Consider the following 23,597-nt stretch of genomic DNA (forward strand, 5'->3'; position numbering starts at 1 on the left):
CACTGAGAATAAGTCTGCTTCTAATACCCACCCCTGACAGAGCGTTCCAGATAGCCTGTCTCTACTGCTATCCCACATAAATAAATAAATAAATAAAGACACACACACACACACACACACACACACACACACACACACACACACACACACACACACACACACACACACAAAAACTCCAGCTCTTACCAAGTAAGTCATTTTGAGGAAGCCAATCATACAACTTTGTATTAGATGCCAGTGCCCTTGGTTTTTTCCCAGCGTATCTCCAAATAACCTAAAAGAACGGATAGACATATCATGAAGCTTGAAGGATAGACCTAATGCGAGGCCATGGATAGACATATCAGAATGGAAATGGGATGCAGAATTAAAATGTCTGGCCACTGGGAGATCCTGCTTTCTCTGGCAGACAGAGCGTAGGTGTTTAGTGAAACGGTCTCCCAGTCTGCGTTGGGTCTCACCAATATATAAAAGGCCACACCGGGAGCACCGGACGCAGTATACCACACCAGCCGACTCACAGGTGAAGTGTCGCCTCACCTGGAAGAACTGTCTGGGGCCCTGAATGGTGGTGAGGGAGGAAGTGTAAGGGCAGGTGTAGCACTTGTTCCACTTGCAAGGATAAGTGCCAGGAGGGAGATCGGTGGGAAGGGATGGTGGGGGGGGATGAATGGACAAGGGGGTCGTGTAGGGAGTGATCCCTGCGGAATGCAGAAAGGTGGGGAGGGAAACTTGTGCTTGCTAGTGGGATTCCGTTGGAGGTGGCGGAAGTTACGTAGAATTATACATTGGATCCAGAGGCTGGTGGATTGATAGGTGAGGATAAGGGGGACCCTATCCCAAGTGGGGTGGTGGGTAGATAGGGTGAGGGCAGATGTGCAGGAAATGGGAGTGATGCATTTGAGAACAGAGTTGATGCTGGAAGAAGGGAAGCCCCTTTGTTTAAAAAAGGAGGACATCTCCTTCATCCTGGAATGAAAAGCTTCATCCTGAGAGCAGATGCCCATCACTCTGCCTGTTCTCCATGTCCCGTTGGTGCTCCCCTTCCCCTTTCTTTCTCCCTAGGCCTCCCGTCCCATGATCCTTTCCCTTCTCTCGCTCTGTATCCCTTTTGCCAATCACCTTTCTGGCTCTCAGCTTCACCCCACCCCCTCCGGTCTTCTCCGCTCATTTCACATTTTCCCCTCCCCCTCCTACTTACAAATCTCTTACTATCTTTCCTTTCAGTTAGTCCTGACGAAGGGTCTCGGCCCGAAATGTCGACATTGCTTCTCCCTGTAGATGCTGCCTGGCCTGCTGTGTTCCACCAGCATTTTGTGTGTGTTGCTTTAATTTCCAGCACCTGCAGATTTCCTCGTGATTACTAATTGTATTGGGTCCTATTCCTGTTCTGGACTGTTCTATGTTCTACATTCTATTCATCAACCTAAATCTCTACTTTCATGATTAAATGTGTAAATATCACACTTAATGACATTTGGTTTTCTTTGAAAATGGAGATATACTCCTCAAATGATGTGAAAGATTTGGGTACGTTTGCAATTCAATGTTAATTTGAAGTTACGCTGAGGCCTGAGAAGCAGAATTTTAGAAAAGGTTGCAGTGTACAGAAATTATTACTACAGAAAATTTATTGTTTAATATTGTGCTGAGGTTCCTTGGGAAACAAACAGAAAACCTCTTTCCCAGACATTGCTTCACTTTGCTTCCTCAGATAATGGAGCAGAGGCTATTGTTTCCTCATTCTCCCTAGTCACCTTGTTTGACCCATGAACATGAATCAAGGTAGCCACATCTGAGTTCAGTATGTTGTACTTCTCAAGTGGGTTGTGTGATGCCAATGCTATTCAAGCTCCTGTGTACAATGCTCCTTGTGTCAACATCTTCTGGATAGATCATGAAACCATATATTTCACTTCTTTTATGTTTTTTATGTTTGTTTTTTCTTTTTGAATGTGACCCTGGGACTGTGATTTGCAGTTTGAAGATCTTTTGGGTGTTTTAGTGAGAATCTAAGAGGATTCCAGGAGGCAGAGAAGGCTGCAGAGTGATTAAATCTTCCATTGTTCGCTGATTAAAGCAATGAGGGAGATTGAACCATCAAGGTGAATACAGAAACTGAGTGCCAGCTGTCTGCCTTTTGATCACTGGTGAGATTGCTCTGCTGAAGCAGAGGGAAAGTCCTGTTACTGTGCCCAGAGAATATTACCAAGGTTTTCTGCATTTTGGATATGGACTTGCACTATAGACACTTTTTTTAGTCTGACAGTTTTTATATTCTGTGTTTCCCCCCCCCCCCCCACCCCCCGATCTTACTTTTTTTTGTGTACGGGAGAGGGGGGTTTGCAGATTGGTGTGCCGGTTCCATTTTTTTTTGTTTTTTTGTGCAGGGAGGAGGGATTTGAGGTTCATGATTGTGCTACCACATTTTTCTTTCTTGGCTTCACGGCTATCTGGAGAAGAAGAATTTCAGAGTTTAGATAATAAATGAACTTTGAAGCTGTGAACCAGCTTCCTGCTTCAGCTTCTGACTCTGCCCAATTCAATGCTTTGCTGTGCACTGCCTCTCAGTTCATGAGACTCCATCCAGTCAATGCCCATGATCAGGTCCACAGCTCTATCCTATTATTGGTACTTGGACACTTCTGTCTTTAATCACAATCCAACAATCTGCCTCTTGTAACATGGGAAGCCTTCTGTCAGACCAGCTTACCCTCACTCACACTCACAGGGTAGCAGTGTCAATGTGAGTTGACAAGCAGACTGCTAATATATTAGTGATAACACCTTCTACAAATTCCATTAACATACTCAGCTCTAGCCCTAAGATCCCGATTTCCTGTCAAGTGATTAGTTGACCTTTACCTCTTTGCAAGCAAGGTGAACAAAGACATTTGTCCTTTCTGACTATTGCTTCCTTCAGGGACCAACATACTGATGCAATATTAATCTCTGGGATGTCAGTTAAAACAGCAGGCTACTTTGAGTGGGCATTCTGATACCAGACAATTTCTAGGGCAGCCACTCAAAGCTCCTGATCCATACGCCTATGCACCTTCCTACCATGGTATTTGTACAGCCTGTAATTTTCCTTCTGAATGGACTTGTAACATCTGAAGAACAGCTTGCCAATGCCATGCATGAAACCATTTTGTATATTATAGTTATTAATGATCCGTCCATGCTGCTGGCCTTTCTATGTGCTCTCTTGAGCATATCAAACACATAAATCCATCTCACAACACTGAATTTAAAAGTTTGCAAATTTTACTTAGTGCTTTCAACTTGGTAACATCTTCAACCAATCTTCCTTTCTGTCCCTAGCTGCACATCATAGTACAATTCATTAAAATCTGAATTAAACAACCCCACTGAAATTCTTGCAATACCCAGTCATTCTCTCTTCTTCCTCTTCCAATGGACAGAAGGTACAAATGCCTGAAAGATTTGCCGGGGAAGTGGTTGAGGCCGGTACAGAGGCAGCATTTCAGAAACGCGTGGATGGGTAATTGGAGGTGGGGCTTAGAGGATCAAACACAAGAATCTGGGGTTATCTCAGTGGTCAGCATGGACTGGAAGGGCCAAAGGGATTATAATTGGAATCGGTTTATTATTGTCACGATTACTGAAATTCTACAGGTGTACCGTGGAGAGCACTCTAACTGGTTGCATCCCCTCTGGCATGGAGGGGGTCATTGCACAGGGTTGGAAGAAGCTGCACAAAGTTGAAAACTCAGCTAGCTCTATCATGGGCACTAGCCTGCCTAGCATCCAGAACATCCACATAAGGCGTTGCTCTCTTTTTGCAATAATTATTTAGTTTAATTTTTAGAAATGTATTTCTTATTGTAATTTATAGATTTAAAAAAAATATGCATTGCAATTTAGCATGGTGGATTGGACAAACATCTCTACCAAAGGAGGTGTAAGGCGCTCCTTTCCTCCGCTATCCTGCAGGTCACCCTTGGACAAGGTGTAGCACCTGCTTAGCAGGACCTCCCCCCCCCCCCTCAATCAGAGTCACCTGAAACCATGGGAGCAGGTGGTGGATGGTCGTATGAGCTGATGCCTATCAGAAGTCCTGGTTATGCAACCACTAACACCAGGCAGGCAGTCTCTGAAGAGTATTGATAATGGCTGGGGTCACCTGACTGTAAAGACACTGACCAGTAGGAGGAAATGGCAAACCACTTCTGTAGAAAAATTTACCAAGAACGATCACTGTCAAAGACCACGATCACCCACATCATACGGCACGGCACATGATGATGATGATACTAAAGAGAAACCCCCTGAAGAAAGAGGGGAAATACAGCTGAAAATTGAACAAAGCTAGTTCAGTAAGGGTGGGCACAGAACCCATCTAATTCTCTATAATGATGATGATGCAATGTACTGCTGCAAAACCACAAATTTCTTGAATTTGCCAGTGATACTAAACCTGATTCTGATTCTGAGGTAGAGTGAAAAGCCTTTCTTGCATACTATTCATACAAATCAGATCTGTATTGGGAAGATCAAGGTAAAACAAGAACACTGCATAATGAAATGTAACAGCCACAGTACAAGTAAACAATAAGGTGCAAGATCATAACGAGGTAGGTCGTGAGGTCAACATCATACTGGGAAACTATTACTACACTTCTAACAGTGGTGTAGAAGGTGTCCATGAGACACCTTCAAGCTTTTGTGTCTTCTTCTGGATGGGAGAGTGGATATCTGGGATGGATGGGAAAGTGGACATCTGGGATGGATGGGAGAGTGGATATCTGATATGGATGGGAGAGCGGATATCTGGGATGGATGGGAGAGTGGACATCTGGGATGGATGGGAAAGTGGATATCTGGGATGGATGGGAGAGTGAATATCTGGGATGGATGGGAGAGTGGATATCTGGGATGGATGGGGTCTTTGATGATGCTGGCTGCTTTACTGAAGCAATAAGTAACGCAGAGAGTCCATGGAGGAGAGGTTGATTTCTGTGTTGAGTTGTGTATACAACTCTCTGCGGTCTCTTGAGGTCACATGCAGAGCAGTTGCTACACCAAACCATTATGAATCCAGACAGAATGCTCTGCAAGTTTTGATAGCCTTCCTCACTGTCCACTACACTCACAATCTTGGTGTCATCTGCAAACTTGCTGATCCAGTTGATCACACTATCATCCAGATCAAACAACAAACAACAATGGACCTAGCACTGATCCGTGCAGCACTCCACTAGTCACATCCCTGCAGTCAGAGACAACCATCTACTACCACTCTCTGGCTTTTCCTGCAAAGCCAATGTCAAATCAAATTTACTACCTTATCTCGAATGCCAAGTGACCTGACTCTCCTTGACCAACTTCCCATGCAGGCTTTGTCAAAGGCCTTGCTGAAGTCCATGTAGACAAGTTCCATAGCCTTGCTTTGATCAACTTTCCTAGTAACTTCCTCGAAAAACTCTTTACTTTTGGTTAGACATGACCTACCACACATGAAGCCTTGTTGGTTATAGTTAGTTAGACCCTGTCTATCGAAATATTTCTATAAAATAGGTCAGTAAGTCTGACTTTGATTGTTGGAAGGTATTCTGAGGGCTATATCCTGTCCCTTCCAATACCTTCCAATAACCAAAGTCAGGCTCATTGGCCTATAATTTCCTTCCTTAGAGTCTTTCTTAAATCATATAACAATATTAGCTATCCTTCTGTCCTCAACCCCTCTCCTGTGGTAAAGGACATTTTAAATATCTCTGCTAGGGTCTTGTAATGTCTGTATTAACCTCCCACAGGGCCTTGGGATTTATCCACTTTAATTTTCCTCAAGCCAGCAAACATCATCTCCTCTGATATCTGGATAGTGATGACCTCACAACCGCTTTGTCTCACAGCTGTATATTCTGTGCCACAAAATACTCTGCCGATGCTAGGGGTCAAAGCAAAATGCACAACACACTGGAGGAACTCAGTTCGAGCAGCATCTGTGGAAACAAACATTTCGGGCCAAAACTCCCAAAACGTTTGTTTCTACGGATGCTGCCCGACCTACTGAGTTCCTCCAGCATGTTGTGAGTGTATTCTGTGCCATCTCCTCGGTAAATGCAGTCTCAAAAATTCCATTTAAGATCTTCCCCATCTCTTTTAGCTCCATGCATAGATGACCACTCTGTTTTTACAGAGGACTAATTTTGTCCCTTGCTGTGCCAATGCTCTGAACACATCTGTAGAAGCCTTTACGATTCTCCTTAACCTTGACTGCTAGAGCAAACTCATGTCTTCTTTTAGCCCACCCATCTTCATTCTTAAGTGTTCTCTTGCATTTCTTATACTCCATAAGTACCACATTTGTTCTTTCCTGCCTATACATGCTATATATCTCCTTCTTTTTCTTAACCAGGTCATCAGTATCTCTTGACCAACAAGTCTACACATCAAGAGCCCATAACTCTATAAATGTGATAGAATGAGCATCCCATAAAATGACCCTCTTCTTCGACATCAACTTCCTCCAGCTTAATTCCTTCCAGAGAAGAAAGCAGCAGCCAAGGAGAAATTCAGAGAGGTGAATATTCACACATTGGCCTCATCAGTCTCTCCACAACCCAATGAACCAGGTTTGAAGTAAATCTTCCTCAATCTCAAGGGACTGCCCAAAAAGAAGTAAAAATAACATTTTAATTCAGGTTTCCAGCATCCATAAGATTTCACTTTTATGTTCTTAGTCAGAAAGGAAACTCACAACAATTGATTTTTTTTACAAATTGAGATTTAGACTATGGATAATTCAAGGTACCAGAGTTAGTGACACCAGCATCAAACAACTCTAGGTTTTAACCTCATTTTCCCAGTTTTAATCTCACCTTGACAAAAACTGGATGCAGAATTTAAAAGTAAACAAACCTTTTGTGGAATTTGCCCAAGTGCTTCAGCAAATAAATTGGCTTTTTCATCAGTAAGGTTCTTTACGAAGGAGCCCAGGGAAAATATCACAATCCCATGCTCCCCTGAGCTCTGAACAAATTCTTCCATCTCCTGTAAAACAATGAATTATCAAGTCACACAGAGGTATCACACACTGAGGACTTTCAAATGACATGGGACCCTTTCACAAATGGGCTTTTGGCCATTCCTTCCAAAACCTTCCAGAGAAGAAAGCAGCAGCCAAGGAGAATTTCAGAGAAGTAAACATACAGCTGACTATGGTCTTTGCAAATCAACATCTCACCACTGACATCATAGTACTAATTCCATCATTAAGCTAATTCCCCCCACTCTTTAGATTACTGTACTTAATGATTTGAGGTTTTGCTACTATTCTTTCCTGAGGCTGGTTCACCAGAATCAAAATGAGCTGTAAAGAATGTGGAAACTAAAGTGCAAAAGTACATTTATTATCGAAGTATGTAGACTATATACAACCTGAGATTCATCTCCTTACAGGCAGCAACAAAACAAGGATACCCAATAGATCCCATTAAAAAACAAGACTGTTAAACACCTAATGTTTTGTATTTGAATTTATTTAAATCTTAAATGCATCCCACAATGAGGAAGTAAAATCTCTGTATTATGACTCCATCACAACATACAGACATGTGAATTTACAAGTCTAATGGCTTGTAGAAAGAAGCTGTCCTGAAGCTTGTTGGTTCTGGCTTTAATGCTGTGGTACCATTTGCCAGATGGAAGCACCTTAAAAAGTTTATGGTTGGGGTGACTGGTGTCCCCAATGATCTTATAGACAACAGACAATAGGTGCAGAAGTAGACCATTCAGCCCCTTGAGTCTGCACCGCCATTCTGAGATCATGGCTGATCATTCATTATCAATACCCAGTCCCTGCCTTGTCCCCATATCCCTTGATTCCCCTATCCATCAGATATCTATCTAGCTCCTTCTTGAAAGCATCCAGAGAATTGGCCTCCACCGTCTTCCGAGGCAGTGCATTCCACACCCCCACAACTCTCTGGGAGAAGAAGCTCTTCCTCAACTCTGTTTTAAATAACTGACCTCTTATTCTCAATCCATGCCCTCTGGTACTGGACTCTCCCAACATCTGGAACATATTTCCTGCCTCAATCCTATCTAATTATCAATCAGATCCCCTCTCAATCTCCTCAATTCCTGCGTGTACAAGCCCAATCTCTCCAATCTCTCTGCGTAAGACAGCCCTGCCATCCCAGGAATCAACCTAGTGAATCTATGCTGCACTTCCTCAATTGCCAGAATGTCCTTCCTTAAACCTGGAGACCAAAACTGTACACAATATTCCAGGTGTGGTCTCACCAGGGCCCTGTACAAATGCAAAAGGACATCCTTGCTCTTGTACTCAATTCCCCTTGTAATAAAGGCCAACATTCCATTTGCCCTCTTCACTGCCTGTTGCACTTGCTCATTCACCTTCATTGACTGGTGAACTAGGACTCCTAGGTCTCTTTGCATTTCTCCCTTACCTAACTCGACACCGTTCAGACAATACTCTGCCCTCTTGTTCCTGCTTCCAAAGTGGATAACTTTACATTTATTCACATTGAATGACATCTGCCAAGTATCTGCCCACTCACCCAGCCTATCCAAGTCTCCCTGTATTCTCCTAACGTCCTCTTCGCATGTCACACTGCCACCCAGTTTAGTATCGTCAGCAAACTTGCTGATATAGTTTTCAATCCCCTCATCTAAATCGTTGACAGAAATCGTAAAGAGCTGTGGTCCCAATACAGAGCCCTGTGGTACCCCACTAGTCACCTCCAGCCAGTCCGAGAAACACCCATTCACTGCTACCCTTTGCTTTCTATCTGCCAACCAGTTTTCTATCCATGTTGAAACCCTGCCCCCAATGCCATGAGCTCTGATTTTACTCACCAATCTCCTATGTGGCACCTTATCGAATGCTTCTGAAAATCTAGGTACACAACATCCACTGGCTTACCCTCGTCTAACATCCTTGTTACACCCTCAAAAAACTCCAACAGATTAGTCAAGCATGATTTGCCCTTGGTAAATCCATGCTGGCTCAGCCTAATCCTATTACTGCCATCAAGATGTGCCACTATTTCGTCCTTAATAATGGACTCAAGCATCTTCCCCACGACTGACGTTAGGTTAACAGGGTGATAGTTCTCCGTTTTCTCCTTCCCTCCCTTCTTGAAAAGTGGGATAACATTAGCCACTCTCCAATCTTCAGGAACTGATCCTGAATCTAAGGAACATTGGAAAATGATTACCAATGCATCTGCAATTTCCTGAGCCACCTCTTTTAGAACCCTCGGATACAGACCATCTGGACCCGGGGATTTATTAGCCTTCAGTCCTACCAGTCTACTCATCAGTTTCTTTCCTAATGTCAATCTGTCTCAATTCCTCTGATATCTTATGACCCTGGCCCATCCATACATCTGGGAGATTGCTTGTGTCCTCCCTGGTGAAGACAGATCTAAAGTATGCATTAAATTCTGTTGCCATTTCCCTGTTTCCCATAACAATTTCTCCCAATTCATCTTCTAGGCCTTCTTTCTGCAACTGCTGCTGTAAATATCCTCAGTGGAAGGAAGTTCCCATCCATAAAAGCACTGGGCTGTCCGTACCACTCTCTGCAGTGCCCAATGATCAAGGTTGGTGCAGATCCCGTACCAGACAGTGATACAGTCAGTCAGGATGTTCTCAATGGTGCTCCTATAGAAGGTCTTGTGGATCTGGGGATTCATGCCAAACTTCTTCAGTCGTCTGGGGTGGAAGAGCCAGTGTGTATAATCTAGGTGAGATCTTCGGTGATGTGTGTACCGAGGAACTTGAAACTACTCACCCTCTCAACTGCACACACATTGATGTTGATCGGGGCAAGCCTGTCTACATTCCTTCTGTAATCCCCAATCAGCTCTTTTGTTTTTTGGACACTGAGGCAGAGTTTTTTATCCTGGCACCACTGAATGAACCTCTCTTCTGTAGGCTGTCTCATCTCCGCTAGAAATAAGGCTGATCAAAGTCACGTCATCTGTGAAATTAATCAGCAGATTGGAGCTCAGTCATGAATGTAAAGGGAGTAGCGGAGGGGCCTCAGGACACAACTGTGGGGGGGCACATATGTTGAGAGTCAGAGAGGCAGAGGTGCCTCTGACAGCCCATCCTTACCACCTGTCGGTGATCCAATAGGAAGTCCAGGATCCAGCTGCACAAGGTGGAGTGCAGGCCGAGGTTTCTGAGCTTCCTGTTAAATCTGAAGGGAATTATGGTGTTGAATGCTGAACTGTAGTCCAGAAACAGCATTCTAACATAGGCATCCCTCTTCTCCAACTGAGTGAGGGTGGTGTGTAGTGCCGTGGCTACTGTGTCACTGGTAGATTGGTTCCATTGGTAGGCAAATTGTAGGGGGTGCAGTCTGGGTGGTAGCATGCTGCAGATGTAGTCTTTAACCAGCCTCTCAAAGCACTTGCTTATAATTCAGGTGAGTGCGACAGGGCATCAGTCGTTCAGACGTGTTACCTTGGTCTTTTTAGGTACAGGGACAATGATGGATGATTTGAAACAGGAGGGCACTCCACACTGGGAGAGGAAGAGATTAAAAATATTTGTAAGTACATCGGCCAGCTGTTCTGCATACACTTTGAGGATGCACCCTGGGATGCCGTCCTGCCCTGCTGCCTTGTGGCTGTTGACACGTTGGAATGTTTGATGTACTTCAGCCTCATTAATAATGAAGGTGCAGGGCTCATCAGCAGCTCTCCTTGGGAGCCCATGTTCTATGCACTTCAGTCCTACCAATCTTGAATCGAGCGTAAAAAACTTTTAGCTTGTCCAGGAATGAGGCAGCAATGTTGGCTATACCACTACATTTTCTCTTGAAGTCTGCAACAATGAAGACTCGTTTAGCTCTCCCCATGCTCACTGAGTATGAAAAACTTCTGGACAACAGGCTGATTCGGTGGTGAGGAAGGCAAATGCAGTGTGAGCAATCATTTCAATAAGTCTGGAATACAAGAGCAGGGATGTGATGGTGAGGCTTTATAAGGCACTGGTGAGGTCTCATGTTGAGATAGTTTTGCGCTCCTCATCTAAGAAAAGATGTGCTGGCATTGGAGAAGGTTCAGAGGAGTTCACAAGGATGATTCTAGGATTGAAAAGGTTATCATACAAGGAACATTTGATAGCTCTAAGTTGGTACACGTTGAATTTAGAAGGACGGGGGGATATCATTGAAACCTAGACAGAGGTTTGATGACCAATGGTGTGCTTCAAGAATCTGTTCTGGGATTTGTGATTTTCTCTTTGTGATTTTTATAAAAGACCTGGATGAGGAAGTGGAGGGATACGTTAGTGAAAATGCTGATAACACAAAGTTTGGGGGTATTATGGATAGTGTGGAGGGCTGTCAGAGGTTACAGTGGAACATCGATAGCATACAAAACTGGGCTGAGAAATGGCAGATGAAGTTCAACCCAGATATGTGTGAGGTAGTTAATTTTGGTAGGTCAAATATGATGGTAGAATATATTATTGGCAGTGTGGAGATTCAGAGGGATCTTGGGGTCTAAGTCTATAGGACACTCAAAGGGGCTGTGCAAATTGACTGTGTGGTTAAGAAGGCATATAGTGCATTGCCTTCATCAACCATGGACTGAGTTCAAGAGTCGAGATGTAATGTTACAGCTGTATGGGACCCTGGTCAGACCCCACGTGGAGTACTGTGCCCATTTCTGGTTCCCTCACTACAGGAACGATGTGGAGACTGTAGAAAGGGTGCAGAGGAGACTTACAAGAACGTTGCCTGGATTGGGGAGCATGCCTTATGAGAATAGGTTAAGTGAACTCAGCCTTTTCTCCTTGGAGCGACAGAGTATGAGAAGTGACTTGATAGAGGTGTATAAGGAGATGAGAGAGGCATTGATCGTGTGGATAGACAATAGATAATAGACAATAGACAATAGGTGCAGAAGTAGACCATTCGGCCCCTCGAGTCTGCACCGCCATTCTGAGATCATGGCTGATCATTCACTATCAATACCCAGTCCCTGCCTTGTCCCCATATCCCTTGATTCCCCTATCCATCAGATATCTATCCAGCTCCTTCTTGAAAGCATCCAGAGAATTGGCCTCCACCGTCTTCCGAGGCAGTGCATTCCACACCTCCACAACTCTCTGGGAGAAGAAGCTCTTCCTCAACTCTGTTTTAAATAACTGACATCTTATTCTCAATCCATGCCCTCTGGTACTGGACTCTCCCAACATCTGGAACATATTTCCTGCCTCAATCCTATCAAATCCTTTAATTATCTTAAACGTTTCAATCAGATCCCCTCTCAATCTCCTCAATTCCTGCGTGTACAAGCCCAATCTCTCCAATCTCTCTGCGTAAGACAGCCCTGCCATCCCAGGAATCAACCTAGTGAATCTACGCTGCACTTCCTCAATTGCCAGAATGTCCTTCCTTAAACCTGGAGACCAAAACTGTACACAATATTCCAGGTGTGGTCTCACCAGGGCCCTGTACAAATGCAAAAGAACATCCTTGCTCTTGTATTCAATTCCCCTTGTAACAAAGGCCAACATACCATTTGCCCTCTTCACTGCCTGTTGCACTTGCTCATTCACCTTCATTGACTGGTGAACTAGGACTCCTAGGTCTCTTTGCATTTCTCCCTTACCTAACTCGACATCGTTCAGACAATACTCTGCCCTCTTGTTCCAGCTTCCAAAGTGGATAACTTCACATTTATTCACATTGAATGACATCTGCCAAGTATCTGCCCACGCACTCAGCCTATCCAAGTCCTGTATTCTCCTAACGTCCTCTTCGCATGTCACACTGCCACCCAGTTTAGTATCGTCAGCAAACTTGCTGATATAGTTTTCAATCCCCTCATCTAAATCATTGACATAAATCGTAAAGAGCTGTGGTCCCAATACAGAGCCCTGTGGTACCCCACTAGTCACCTCCAGCCAGTCTGAGAAACACCCATTCACTGCTACCCTTTGCTTTCTATCTGCCAACCAGTTTTCTATCCATGTTGAAACCCTGTCCCCAATGCCATGAGCTCTGATTTTACTCACCAATCTCCTATGTGGCACCTTATCGAATGCCTTCTGAAAATCTAGGTACACAACATCTACTGGCTTACCCTCATCTAACATCCTTGTTACACCCTCAAAAAACTCCAACAGATTAGTCAGATTAGTCAGGATCGTCAGAGGCTTTTCCCCAGGGCTGAAATGGCTAACTCGAGAGGACAAAGTTTTAAGGTGTTTGGAAGTAGGTACAGAGGAGATGTCAGGGATAAGTTTTTTATGCAGAGAGTGGTGAGTACATAGAATGGGCTGTCAGCAAAGGTGGTGGAGGCGGATACGATAGGGTCTTTTAAGAGACTCCTGGATGGGTACATGGAGCTTAGAAAAATAGTGGGCTATGGGTAACCATAGTAATTTCTCAGTTAAGGACATGTTCGGCACAGCATTGTGGGCTGAAGGGCCTGTATTGCGCTGTAGTTTTCCATGTTTCTATCTATATAATGGCCAACCTGGCAGTGAAGGCTAATTGCTTAACAATGCAATGATGTGTAATCAATGACTGCTATGTACCTACAATTAAGCAACGAGATCTCGTAATTAGAAATAAAATAACAATCCCAGTCACACCGCCTGGAATCTGTAAAAGATGCCACCAACTAAACCCAGGTCTTTCCCAAAAAAATACATGAAACCTATTAGTGTCAATGGTCCTGAGCAATGGAACAGTGTTGTCAAATATTAAAGAATAATAAGGCCATCAACTTGATTTGAAATGCATAAGTAAAATTCTGTCTTTCACGAGGGATCACTAACCCAATCTTTGAAATACGCAACATACACAAAATGCTGGGGGATCCCAGAAGGCCAGGCAGCATCTATGGAAAAGTGTACACACAGTTGATGTTTTGGGCTGAGGCTCTTTGGCAGGACTGGAGAAAAAAAGCTGAGGGGTAGATTTAAACGGTGGGAGTGGAGAGAGAGAAACACAAGGTGATAGGTGAAACTTGAAGGGGGAGGGATGAAGAAAAGAGCTGAGATGTTCATTGATGAAAGAGATACAGGGCTGGAGAAGTAGAAGTCCAATAGGAGAGAACAGAAGCCCATGGAAGTAAGAAAAAGGGGGAGGAGCACTAGAGGGAGGCAATGGGTAGACAAGGAGATAAGGCAAGTGAGGGAAAAGGGAATGGTGAAGGTGAGGGGCGGGGCATTACTACAAGTTCGATTGATGTTCATGCCATCTGGTTGGAGGCTACACAGATGCGATATAAGATGCTCTTCCTCCAACCTAAGTGTGACCTTATCACAACAGTGGAGGAGGCCATGGATTGACATATTGGAATAAGAACGGGAAGTGGAATTAAAATAACTTTGAAATAAGCTAACTATATCATATCAAATATACAACAGAGTTCAAAACAAGTTTAGAATCTGTACAAACAAAATATTGTCTTAGCTTTTATAGATCTGTAACCAGAGTTCATACTTCAATAATTTTCTAATAGTTCAGTTTTCCATTTATACTGTTCGTTTTCTTCCTAAGTACTTTCAGGATGTTGCTTGAGCAGGACAGCTGCTCCTTGCTTGCTCATGGTTGCTTGGGAGGCATTGTTGAGGATGAAGGAACTGTAGTGATGTCATTCAGCTGTTTGAGCTGTTTGGATGGAATCCATTATCCACCACCCTCAGGTAAGTAAGGTCATCCATTGAAGTAGTTGGTTTGTACTCATCCTTTGTATGGACAAAGACAGATTCACCCATGCTTGCTGTATTGCTTGTCACGCTTCTGTTGCTAGTCAAGGTGGGAGAGATGGGAGCCTGACAGGACTGACTGAAGGTCTTCTTGACATGGATACTGCTAAGGCAAAAAGTCTTGAGGCTGGTGTGCCCTTTTTCTAGAACGCTAGTTCTGAAAACATTCAAAGGTGAGGGATTACGTGCACTCCCCAGGCAGAAGTCTCCTACTAGAACCCACCCAAGTGCTAACTGCTCTACAAGGGAAGTATCTGGAGCCCCATTACATTGCTCAAATTCTTTGTGTACCTGTATGATGTCCTTTCCCAGTAGGAGCAGGATCTCAGCCTGTGAGTGGTGGGCTTGAGGTGAGGTTGATGAGCCACTGCTTCTGGAGTGGAGATTTCCATAAGACATAGGAGCAGAATTAGCCCATTTGGCCCGTCGAGTCTGCTCCGTCATTCAATCATGGCTGATCCTTTTTTCCCCTCTTCAGCCCCACTCCCTGGCCTTCGCCCCGTAACCTTTGATGCCGTGTCCATCAAGAACCTATCCAGCTCTGCCTTAAAGACACCCAATGATCAGGCTTCCACAGCTGTCTGCGGTAACTATTCCACAAATTGATGTAAGAAATTTTTCTGCATCTCTGTTTTAAATGGATGTCCCTTGATCCTGAGGCTGTGCCCTCTTGTGCGAGACTCTCCCACCACAGGAAACATCCTGTCCCTTGATGCCAGGGACCATTATTGGACAGATATTCCTAAATGTTTTGTGCATATGTGGCCTTTTCTCTCTTGATGCCTACAATGAGGTTTCTCCTGACTGCTCTGAGAGCTGTACTGTCCTAAAAGCATTGTCCTGGGCTTTTAGTCAGTAGCACACCTCTGCATTCAGTCAGAACTTCTGGTTGGGCTGTGAGTTGACTGTTCTTGAATATCAACATTGTCTGCTGTAGCTGGTGACAGATGAGGCATATTCCTCAAGGTCTGTGTCTTCTCCGTATTGTGGTGGCCTCCTTGAACATCTGCCATTTGGTCAGTTCAAAATAGTCCTGGAGCATAGAAGGTGCTTCATTAAACTGTACAGTGATGGTCTTCCTGACTGATTATACCATTTTCAACATTTTCAGCTGGAATTAACATGATGGAGATGAGGGCATGGGATGGCTCTGTAAATACTGTGTCTGCTTGTATAAACATAGTCTGTTTGTTTCCCTCATGGCCCTGGTGATGTGTTGATGGAATTTGGGGAAAATGTTCTGCAGGTGAATATGATTGAATTCTCCTGCATTTATGAAGAGACTGTCTGGATGCTTGTTTTGTAGAGAGCTGATGGTACTGTAAAGCTCTCCCAGTGCATCCTTGGTGTTTGCACTTGGGGGAATGTAGGCAGTGGTGATGAACACAACAGTGATCTCCCCGAGCAGGTAATGTAGCTGACATATAATTGTAAGATGTTCAATTGCCCAGAACAGTAACTGCTAAATACAGATGAGATTGTGCACCAACCTATGTTTATAAACAGATTCCACCTTGCTGTGCGGTGAAAGGCCTTGATAGAGAGGATGTTTCCTATGGTGGGAGAGTCTAAGACCAGAGGACACAACCTCAGAATAAAAGGGTGTCCTTTTAAAATGGAGGCAAAGAAGAATTTTTTTAGCCAGAGGTGGCAAATCTATGGAATTATTTGCCTCAGGCAGCTGTGGGGGCCATCTTTACGTATATTTTAGGCAGAGGTCGATAGATTCTTGATTGGTCAGGGCATGAAAAGGTAGAGGAGAAGGCAGAAGATTGAGTTTGAGAGGAAAATTGGAACAGCTATGATAAAATGGAGGAGCAGACTCGATGAGCTGAATAGCCTAATTCTACTCCTATACCTATGGTCTTATGGTTTGGACTCCCCTGACAGGGAGTTCCTGTCTGCATGAACAGAGTCATCCATTCAAGTTGAAACATCAAAGTCAAGCATATTGTTGTTCAATCACATTTCAGTGCAACCAGAATGCAGCAGTTTTCCACATATTTCTGTGCATTCATTTTAAGACTAAATTAGTCCATTTTATTTTATAGTGAGTAAATGTTGGCCAACTAAAATGATGGTAGCATCAGTATGGTCAGCTCGGCTCTCAGCCTAGCTAGTGCCCCCGCTCTCTTACTGAGTTTATGCTTCCTCTCACACAGCCTGCATCTGGCACTTCCTCAGATAAGTTGCCTAGGCCAGGCTGCTGTCTCTGAGTCTGGTGTCAGGAGAGTCCAAGTCTGCTGAGCACCGCTGTTCACTCTGCTGGCAGTGGCTTTAAAGTAATTTTGTCTAAGAGTTCAGCAGTGCTGTATTTGCAGAGCTTTGGTTGACTGAAATCTCTGAAAAGAATTTTGAAACCCACTCTAAGAATTTAAAACTAGCACCATTCCTGGGAGGCAGATAAGCTGCTGTGTCTCTAAAGTGCCATCATTTCAATAAGAAATCTTCACCCATAGCATCGTGATCCAGAGGAGTTAGGTTTAGGATAGGGTTAAGATGTATCTGTAAATAATCACATAAGCAGAAGTGACCACAACACAATTCTGTTTTACACTGAACTTCATGTTGTATAGCACTTTTAGGGGACACAGTGATCAAGTAATCTAGTGAACAGTCCAGAGTTCGAACTCCATCTTGACAACTTTGAGAATACAATTCAATTAACAAACTGGAATTTAAGAAGAAACAAATTAGTCTTAGTAATGATGAAAATATCTTTCATAATCTGCTCTCATTTCCCCTACTGGGTCTGGATCCACAGTTACAGCAAAGGGGCTGATATTTAAAAGGCTCAGAAAGCCACTCTGTTAAGGGAAGTTAGAATGCTGTCCATAAGACATATAGAAACAAAAGTAGGCCATTCAGCCTATCGAGACTGCTCCGCCATTCAATCACGGGCTGATTCAATTCTTTCAGTCATCCACACTCCCCTGCCTTCTCCCATACCCTCTGATGCCCTGGCTAACCAAGAACCTATCTATCTTTGCCTTAAATACACCAATGACTTGGCCTCCACAGCTGCTCATGGCAACAAATTTCTTAGATTTACCACCCTCTGACTAAAATAATTTCTCTGCATCTCTGTTCCAAATGGACATCCTTCAATCCTGCAGTTGTGCCCTCTTGTCCTAGACTCCCATACCATGGGAAATAACTTTGCCATATCTAATCTGTTCAGGCCTTTTAACATACTGAAATTTTCTATGAGATCCCCCCTCACTCTCCTGAACTCCAAGGAATACAGCCCAAGAGCTGCCAGACGATCCTCATACAGTAACCCTTTCATTCCTGGAATCATTCTTGTGAATCTTCTCTGAACCCTCTCCAATGTCAGTATATCCTTTCTGAAATAAGGAGCCCAAAACTGCACACAATATTCCAAGTGTGGTCTCATGAGTGCCTTTTAGAGCCTCAACATCACATCTCTGCTCTTATATTCTATACCTCTAGAAATGAATGCCATCATTGCATTCACCTTCTTCACAACTGACTCAACCTGGAAATTAATCGTTAGGGTGTCCTGCACAAGGACTCCCAAGTCCCTTTGCATTTCTGCATTTTGAATTCTCTCCCCATCTAAATAATAGTCTGCCTGTTTATTTCTTCCACCAAAGTGCATGACCATACCCTTTCCAACATTATATTTCATTTGCCACTTTGCCCATTCCCCTAAACTAAATATCTCGGCAGGCTCTCTGTTTCCTCAACACTACCTGCTCCTCCACCTATCTTTGTATCATCAGTAAATTTAGCCACAAATTCATTAATCCCGTAGTCCAAATCATTGACATACATCGTAAAAAGCAGCAGTCTCAACACAGATCCCTGTGGAACTCCACTGGTAACCAGCAGCCAGCCAGAATAGGATCCCTTTATTCCCACTCTGTTATCTGCCGATCAGCCAATGCTCCACCCATGCTAGTAACTTCCCTCTATTTCCATGGGCTCTTATCTTGCTAAGCAGCTTCATGTGCAGCATCTTGTCAAAGGCTTTCTGAAAATCCTAGTACACCATATCTACTGCATCTCCTTTGTCTACCCTGCCTCAAAAAATTGCAGTAGGTTAGTCAGGCAGGATTTTCCTTTCAGGAAACCATGCTGGCTTTGGCTTACCTTGTCATGTGCCACCAAGTACTCCATAATCTCATCACTAACAATCGATTCCAACAAATTCCCAACCACTGATGTCAGGCTAACAGGTCTATAGTTCCCTTTCTGCTGCCTCCTACCCTTCTTATATAGTGGAGTAACATTTGCAATCTGCCAGTCATCTGGTACAATGCAAGAATCTATCGATTCTTGAAAAGTCATTGTTAATGCTTCCGTAATCTCTCCAGCTACTCCCCTCAGAACCTGAGGGTGCATTCCATCAGGTCCAGGAGATTTATCCACCCTCAGACCATTAAGCTTCCTGAGCACCTTCTCAGTTGTATTTTTCACTGCACATACTTTACTTCCCAAACACTCTTGAACGTCTGGTATACTGCAGATGTCTTCCACTGTGAAGACTGATGAAAAATACACATTCAGTTCCTCTGCCATCTTTGCATCTCTCATCACAATATCTCCAGCGTCATTTTCTATTGGTCCTATATCTACCCTCAACCGTCTTTTACCCTCTATATACCTAAAAAAGCTTATAGTATCTTCTTTGATATTAGTCACCAGCCTCCTTTCATAATTCATCTTTTCCTTCTGAATGACCTTCTTAGTTTCCTTCTGTAAGTTTTTAAAAGCTTCCCAGTCCTCTATCTTCCCACTAGCTTTGGCTTCCTTGTATGCCCTCTCTTTTGATTTTACTTTTGCTCTGACTTCACTTGTCAGCCATGGCAGTGTCCTTCTTCCATTCAAAAATATCTTCTTATTTGAAATATATCTGTCTTGCACTTTCCTCATTTTTCGCATAAAATCCAGCAATCGCTGCTCTGCTGTCCTTCCTGCTAGTGTCCCTTTCCAGTCAACCTTGGCCAGTTCCCCTCTCATGCCATTGTAATTTCCTTTATTCCACTGAAATACCGACACATTGGAATTTTTCTCCTTCTCAAATTTCAAAGTGCACTCGATCATATTGTGATCAGTGTTCCCTAAAGGTTCCTTAACCTTCAACTTTCTTATCACCTCCAGATCACTGCACAACACCCAATCCAGCACAGTCAATCCCCCAGTGGGCTCAACAACAACCGTTCCAAAAAAGCTATCCCTTAGACATTCTACAAATTCTCTTTCTTGAGGTCCAGTACTGGCCAGGTTTTTCCAATCCACTTTCATGTTAAAATCACCAGCAATTATCATGACATTGCCCTTCTGACATGCCTTTTCTATCTCCTGCTGTAATTTGTAATCCACATCCCAACTGCTTTTTGGAAGCCTGTATACAATTGCCACCAGGGTCCTTTTAGTCTTGCCATTTCTTAACTCAACCCATAGACACGCTACACCTACTGATCCTATGTCATCACTTTCTAATGATTTAATATTATTTCTTATACACAGGACCACACCACCCCCTCTGCCTATTAATCTATCTTTTTAATACATCACATATCCTTGGATGTTCAGCTCCCAATGGTTGCCATCCTTTAGCCAAGTTTCAGAGATGGTGTGCCTCAGGGATCTGTACTGTTGTTTGTCATATACATTAATGATCTGGATGATGGGGTGGTAAATTGGATTAGTAAGTATGCAGATGATACCAAAGTAGGTGGCATTGTGGATGATGAAGTAGGTTTTCAAAGTTTGCAGAGAGATTTAGGCCAGTTAGAAGAGTGGGCTGAGCGATGGCAGATGGAGTTTAATGCTGAATAAGTGAGAAGTGCTACATTTTGGTAGGAATAATCCAAATAGGACATACATGGTAAGTGGTAGAGCATTAAGAATGCAGTAGAACAGAGTTATCTAGGAATAATGGTGCATAGTTCCCTGAAGGTGGAATCTCATGTGGTTAGAGTGGTAAGAAAGCTTTTGGTATGTTGGCCTTTATAAATCAGAGCATTGAGTATAGGAGTTGGGATGTAATGTTAAAAGTGTACAAGGCATTGGTAAGGCCAAATTTGGAGTATTGTGTACAGTTCTGGTCACCGAATTATAGGAAAGATGTCAACAAAAAAGAGAGAGTACAGGGAAGATTTACTAGAATGTTACCTGGGTTTCAGCACCTAAGTTACAGGGAAAGATTGATCAAGTTAGGTCTTTAATCTTTGGAGCGCAGAAGGTTGAGGGGGGACTTGACAGAGGTACTTAAAATTATGAGAGGGACTCTGCCTCCCAGCTACAGACATGTAAGATTAGTCACTTCTTGTCCACCTTTCATCTGTCCCTTTTCCGATTTAAACTTTGAAATTTCAACTTTACTTGGTCGCATCAGTTATAATTATGGCTACTCTCAGAAGTGCTAAAAGAAATCCGGACCCAGGCAATGGAAAGTCCAAGAAAACCGACGAGTTCTCGGAGGAACCCCCCTGGGTGAAGAGACTAGAATCTCAAATCAGCAATATCAGCATTGAGGTAACTCAACTAAAAGAGAAATTCGAAGGAAAAGTTGACTCTTTGAGCCTTGATCTTAAAGAAGTTAGTCGAAATACTGCAAACCTTTCTTCTCGTTTGGAAAAAGCCCAACAACAGATCATTGACCTCGAAGCTCGATCACGTAGGAACAATATTCGAATTGTTGGATTAAAAGAGAAATCAGAATCGGCCAACACACTGGATTATTTTGCAAAAATGTTTCAGTCTTTATTTCCGGAGGTTTGCTTACAGCCTTCGGATATCGAAATGGCTCACAGAATCGGCACTTAAAATGTTTTGGATCAAGGTAAAAACAGACATATTGTTGTGAGTTTTCTCCTTTTTGGAGACAAAGATCGTATTATTAAACTTGCGGAAAAAAAAACTTTTCAGACATTCGCTTTTTTGAAGATTTTCCACGTGAAATTGTTAAGAAGCATGCTGGATTTGCAACTGCTATGAAATTAGCGTATGAAAAAAAGCTCTTCCCACTGCTCCAACATCCAGCGAAATTAAAGCTCTTTGTTAAAAAGTCTGGCTTTCATATTTTTGTTGATCCAGTCGAAGCACTGAATTTTATTAATTCTTTATCCAATGCATCCGATGACAAATCTGAAGCTTGAATGATTTATAATGGCTTGATTGTCTTGCAGTGTAAAGAGTGATGAGATTGGAAGATTTGATAGTTACATAAGACTTTACCTTAAAATACATTTTTATCTCTGAAAAAGACTGGTTTGGAATTTCTGAAGACATAGAGGGAGAACTGTTGAAGACTGTAATAAGTTTGAACCATTTAGAATTTTTTTGCAGCATTTAAATGAATTAATCTTTTTTTTGTTTTGTATGCTTTTGTAAAGATTTTTTTAAAGTAATTATTCGGATTTCTTTGTGTTTTAAAGATAGACCAGACAATTTAAAGATGGCGATTGTTTTTCTTCTGTGCAAATATTTCAAGAATTGTTTTGGATGTGTTTTTCTTCCCTTATCTAATGTTATAAAGGTTACTTTCAATTGAAGGTAGTTTTGTTTTACAAGAAAAACACTTCCTTTCCAAGTTAATTATATTGAGATATATATCGACTGTAATGAGATTTATGTTTGGTAGAGGGAGACAGAGATTAAATTTTTCTTTCTTTCTTTTTTAACAGGTAGGTGGAGGTGCATCTTTGCCTTTCTTGGGGCTTGCGTTGATTGATATCGATTTGTTTCTGGGCTTTGTAGTTTGGGTGGGACTTTTTTCTTTTTTGTCCCCATTATGGAATCCCGAAGCATACACCAATTATTTTTATTGTTGTTCATCTCTGCCATTTTCGACTACCTTATCCTGACATGCGTCTAACTATTGTTCTTAGATACAAAGTTCCATGATGATATCTAAACATTTAAATGTTTTAACTTGGAATGTTCGCTGTTGGAATCATCCTATTAAGCGAAAGAAAATATTTAAATTTATTAACCGATTCCAGCCTGATATCATCTTTGCTCAAGAGACGCATATCAGGTTACGTGATAAAAATGGATTTTTAAAATTTCGCAAAGGTCCTCAGTATCACGCAAATTCCCAGAGTAAAACTAGAGGTGTTTCTATTTTTATTGATTCCAATATTCCTTTTAATCAGGAGGATATTATAGCTGATATTAATGGTAGATTTTTGATTGTTAAAGGAATAATTTGTAATAGGAAAATGGTTTTGGTTAATATTTATGGACCAAATGTTGATGATCCCTCATTTTTTTAAAACTGTTTTTGCTCTATTACCGGATTTAAATGAATTTATGTTATTAATGGGTGGTGATCTTAATACTTGTCTGAATCCTTTAATGGATAAGTCATCATCCAAATATCAACTTCCTCATCGTTCTGCATCACTTATTAATTCCTTTTTAATTGATTATGATTTAATTGAGGTCTGGAGGCATATGCACCCTAATGATAGAGAATACTCCTTTTTCTCACATGTTCATAATAAATATTCGAGAATCGACTACTTTATAGTTTACTCTTGACTTTTATTCAATGTTCAGAAATGTGTGTATGATGTGATTGCTATTTCTGATCATGCTCCTTTAAACTTAATATTTGAACTGAAAGATGTTGTTTCTACCAGACCATTTTGGCATTTTTCAGAACATTTATTACAAAGTTCAGAATTTGTTGAGTTTATCAAAGCTCAGATAAAAGTTTTTTCTCTTTAATAATATAGGAAACGTCTCTGTTAGTAATTTGGGATACATTAAAAGCTTATCTACGCGGTCAAATTATTTCGTATATAGCTAAACTGAAAAAACAAACAAGATTTGAATTAGATAAAATCTCTAAACAAATTAAAGAATTAGATAACATCAATGCAATC

The 23,597-nt window shown here is 42.3% G+C and overlaps 1 protein-coding gene across 1 annotated transcript in view; it reads right to left on the bottom strand.

Annotated features, from left to right (window-relative positions):
* LOC132393879 (UDP-glucuronosyltransferase 2A1-like) overlaps positions 1-23,597 on the bottom strand; it is an 89,186-nt gene that overhangs the window by 15,977 nt on the left and 49,612 nt on the right. The window contains 2 exon segments of the mRNA XM_059969285.1: positions 187-274; positions 6,886-7,017. Coding sequence (XP_059825268.1) covers positions 187-274; positions 6,886-7,017 — 220 coding nt within the window.

The sequence above is a fragment of the Hypanus sabinus genome, chromosome 5 (assembly GCF_030144855.1).
Source record: "Hypanus sabinus isolate sHypSab1 chromosome 5, sHypSab1.hap1, whole genome shotgun sequence".
Lineage (NCBI taxonomy): Eukaryota > Metazoa > Chordata > Chondrichthyes > Myliobatiformes > Dasyatidae > Hypanus > Hypanus sabinus.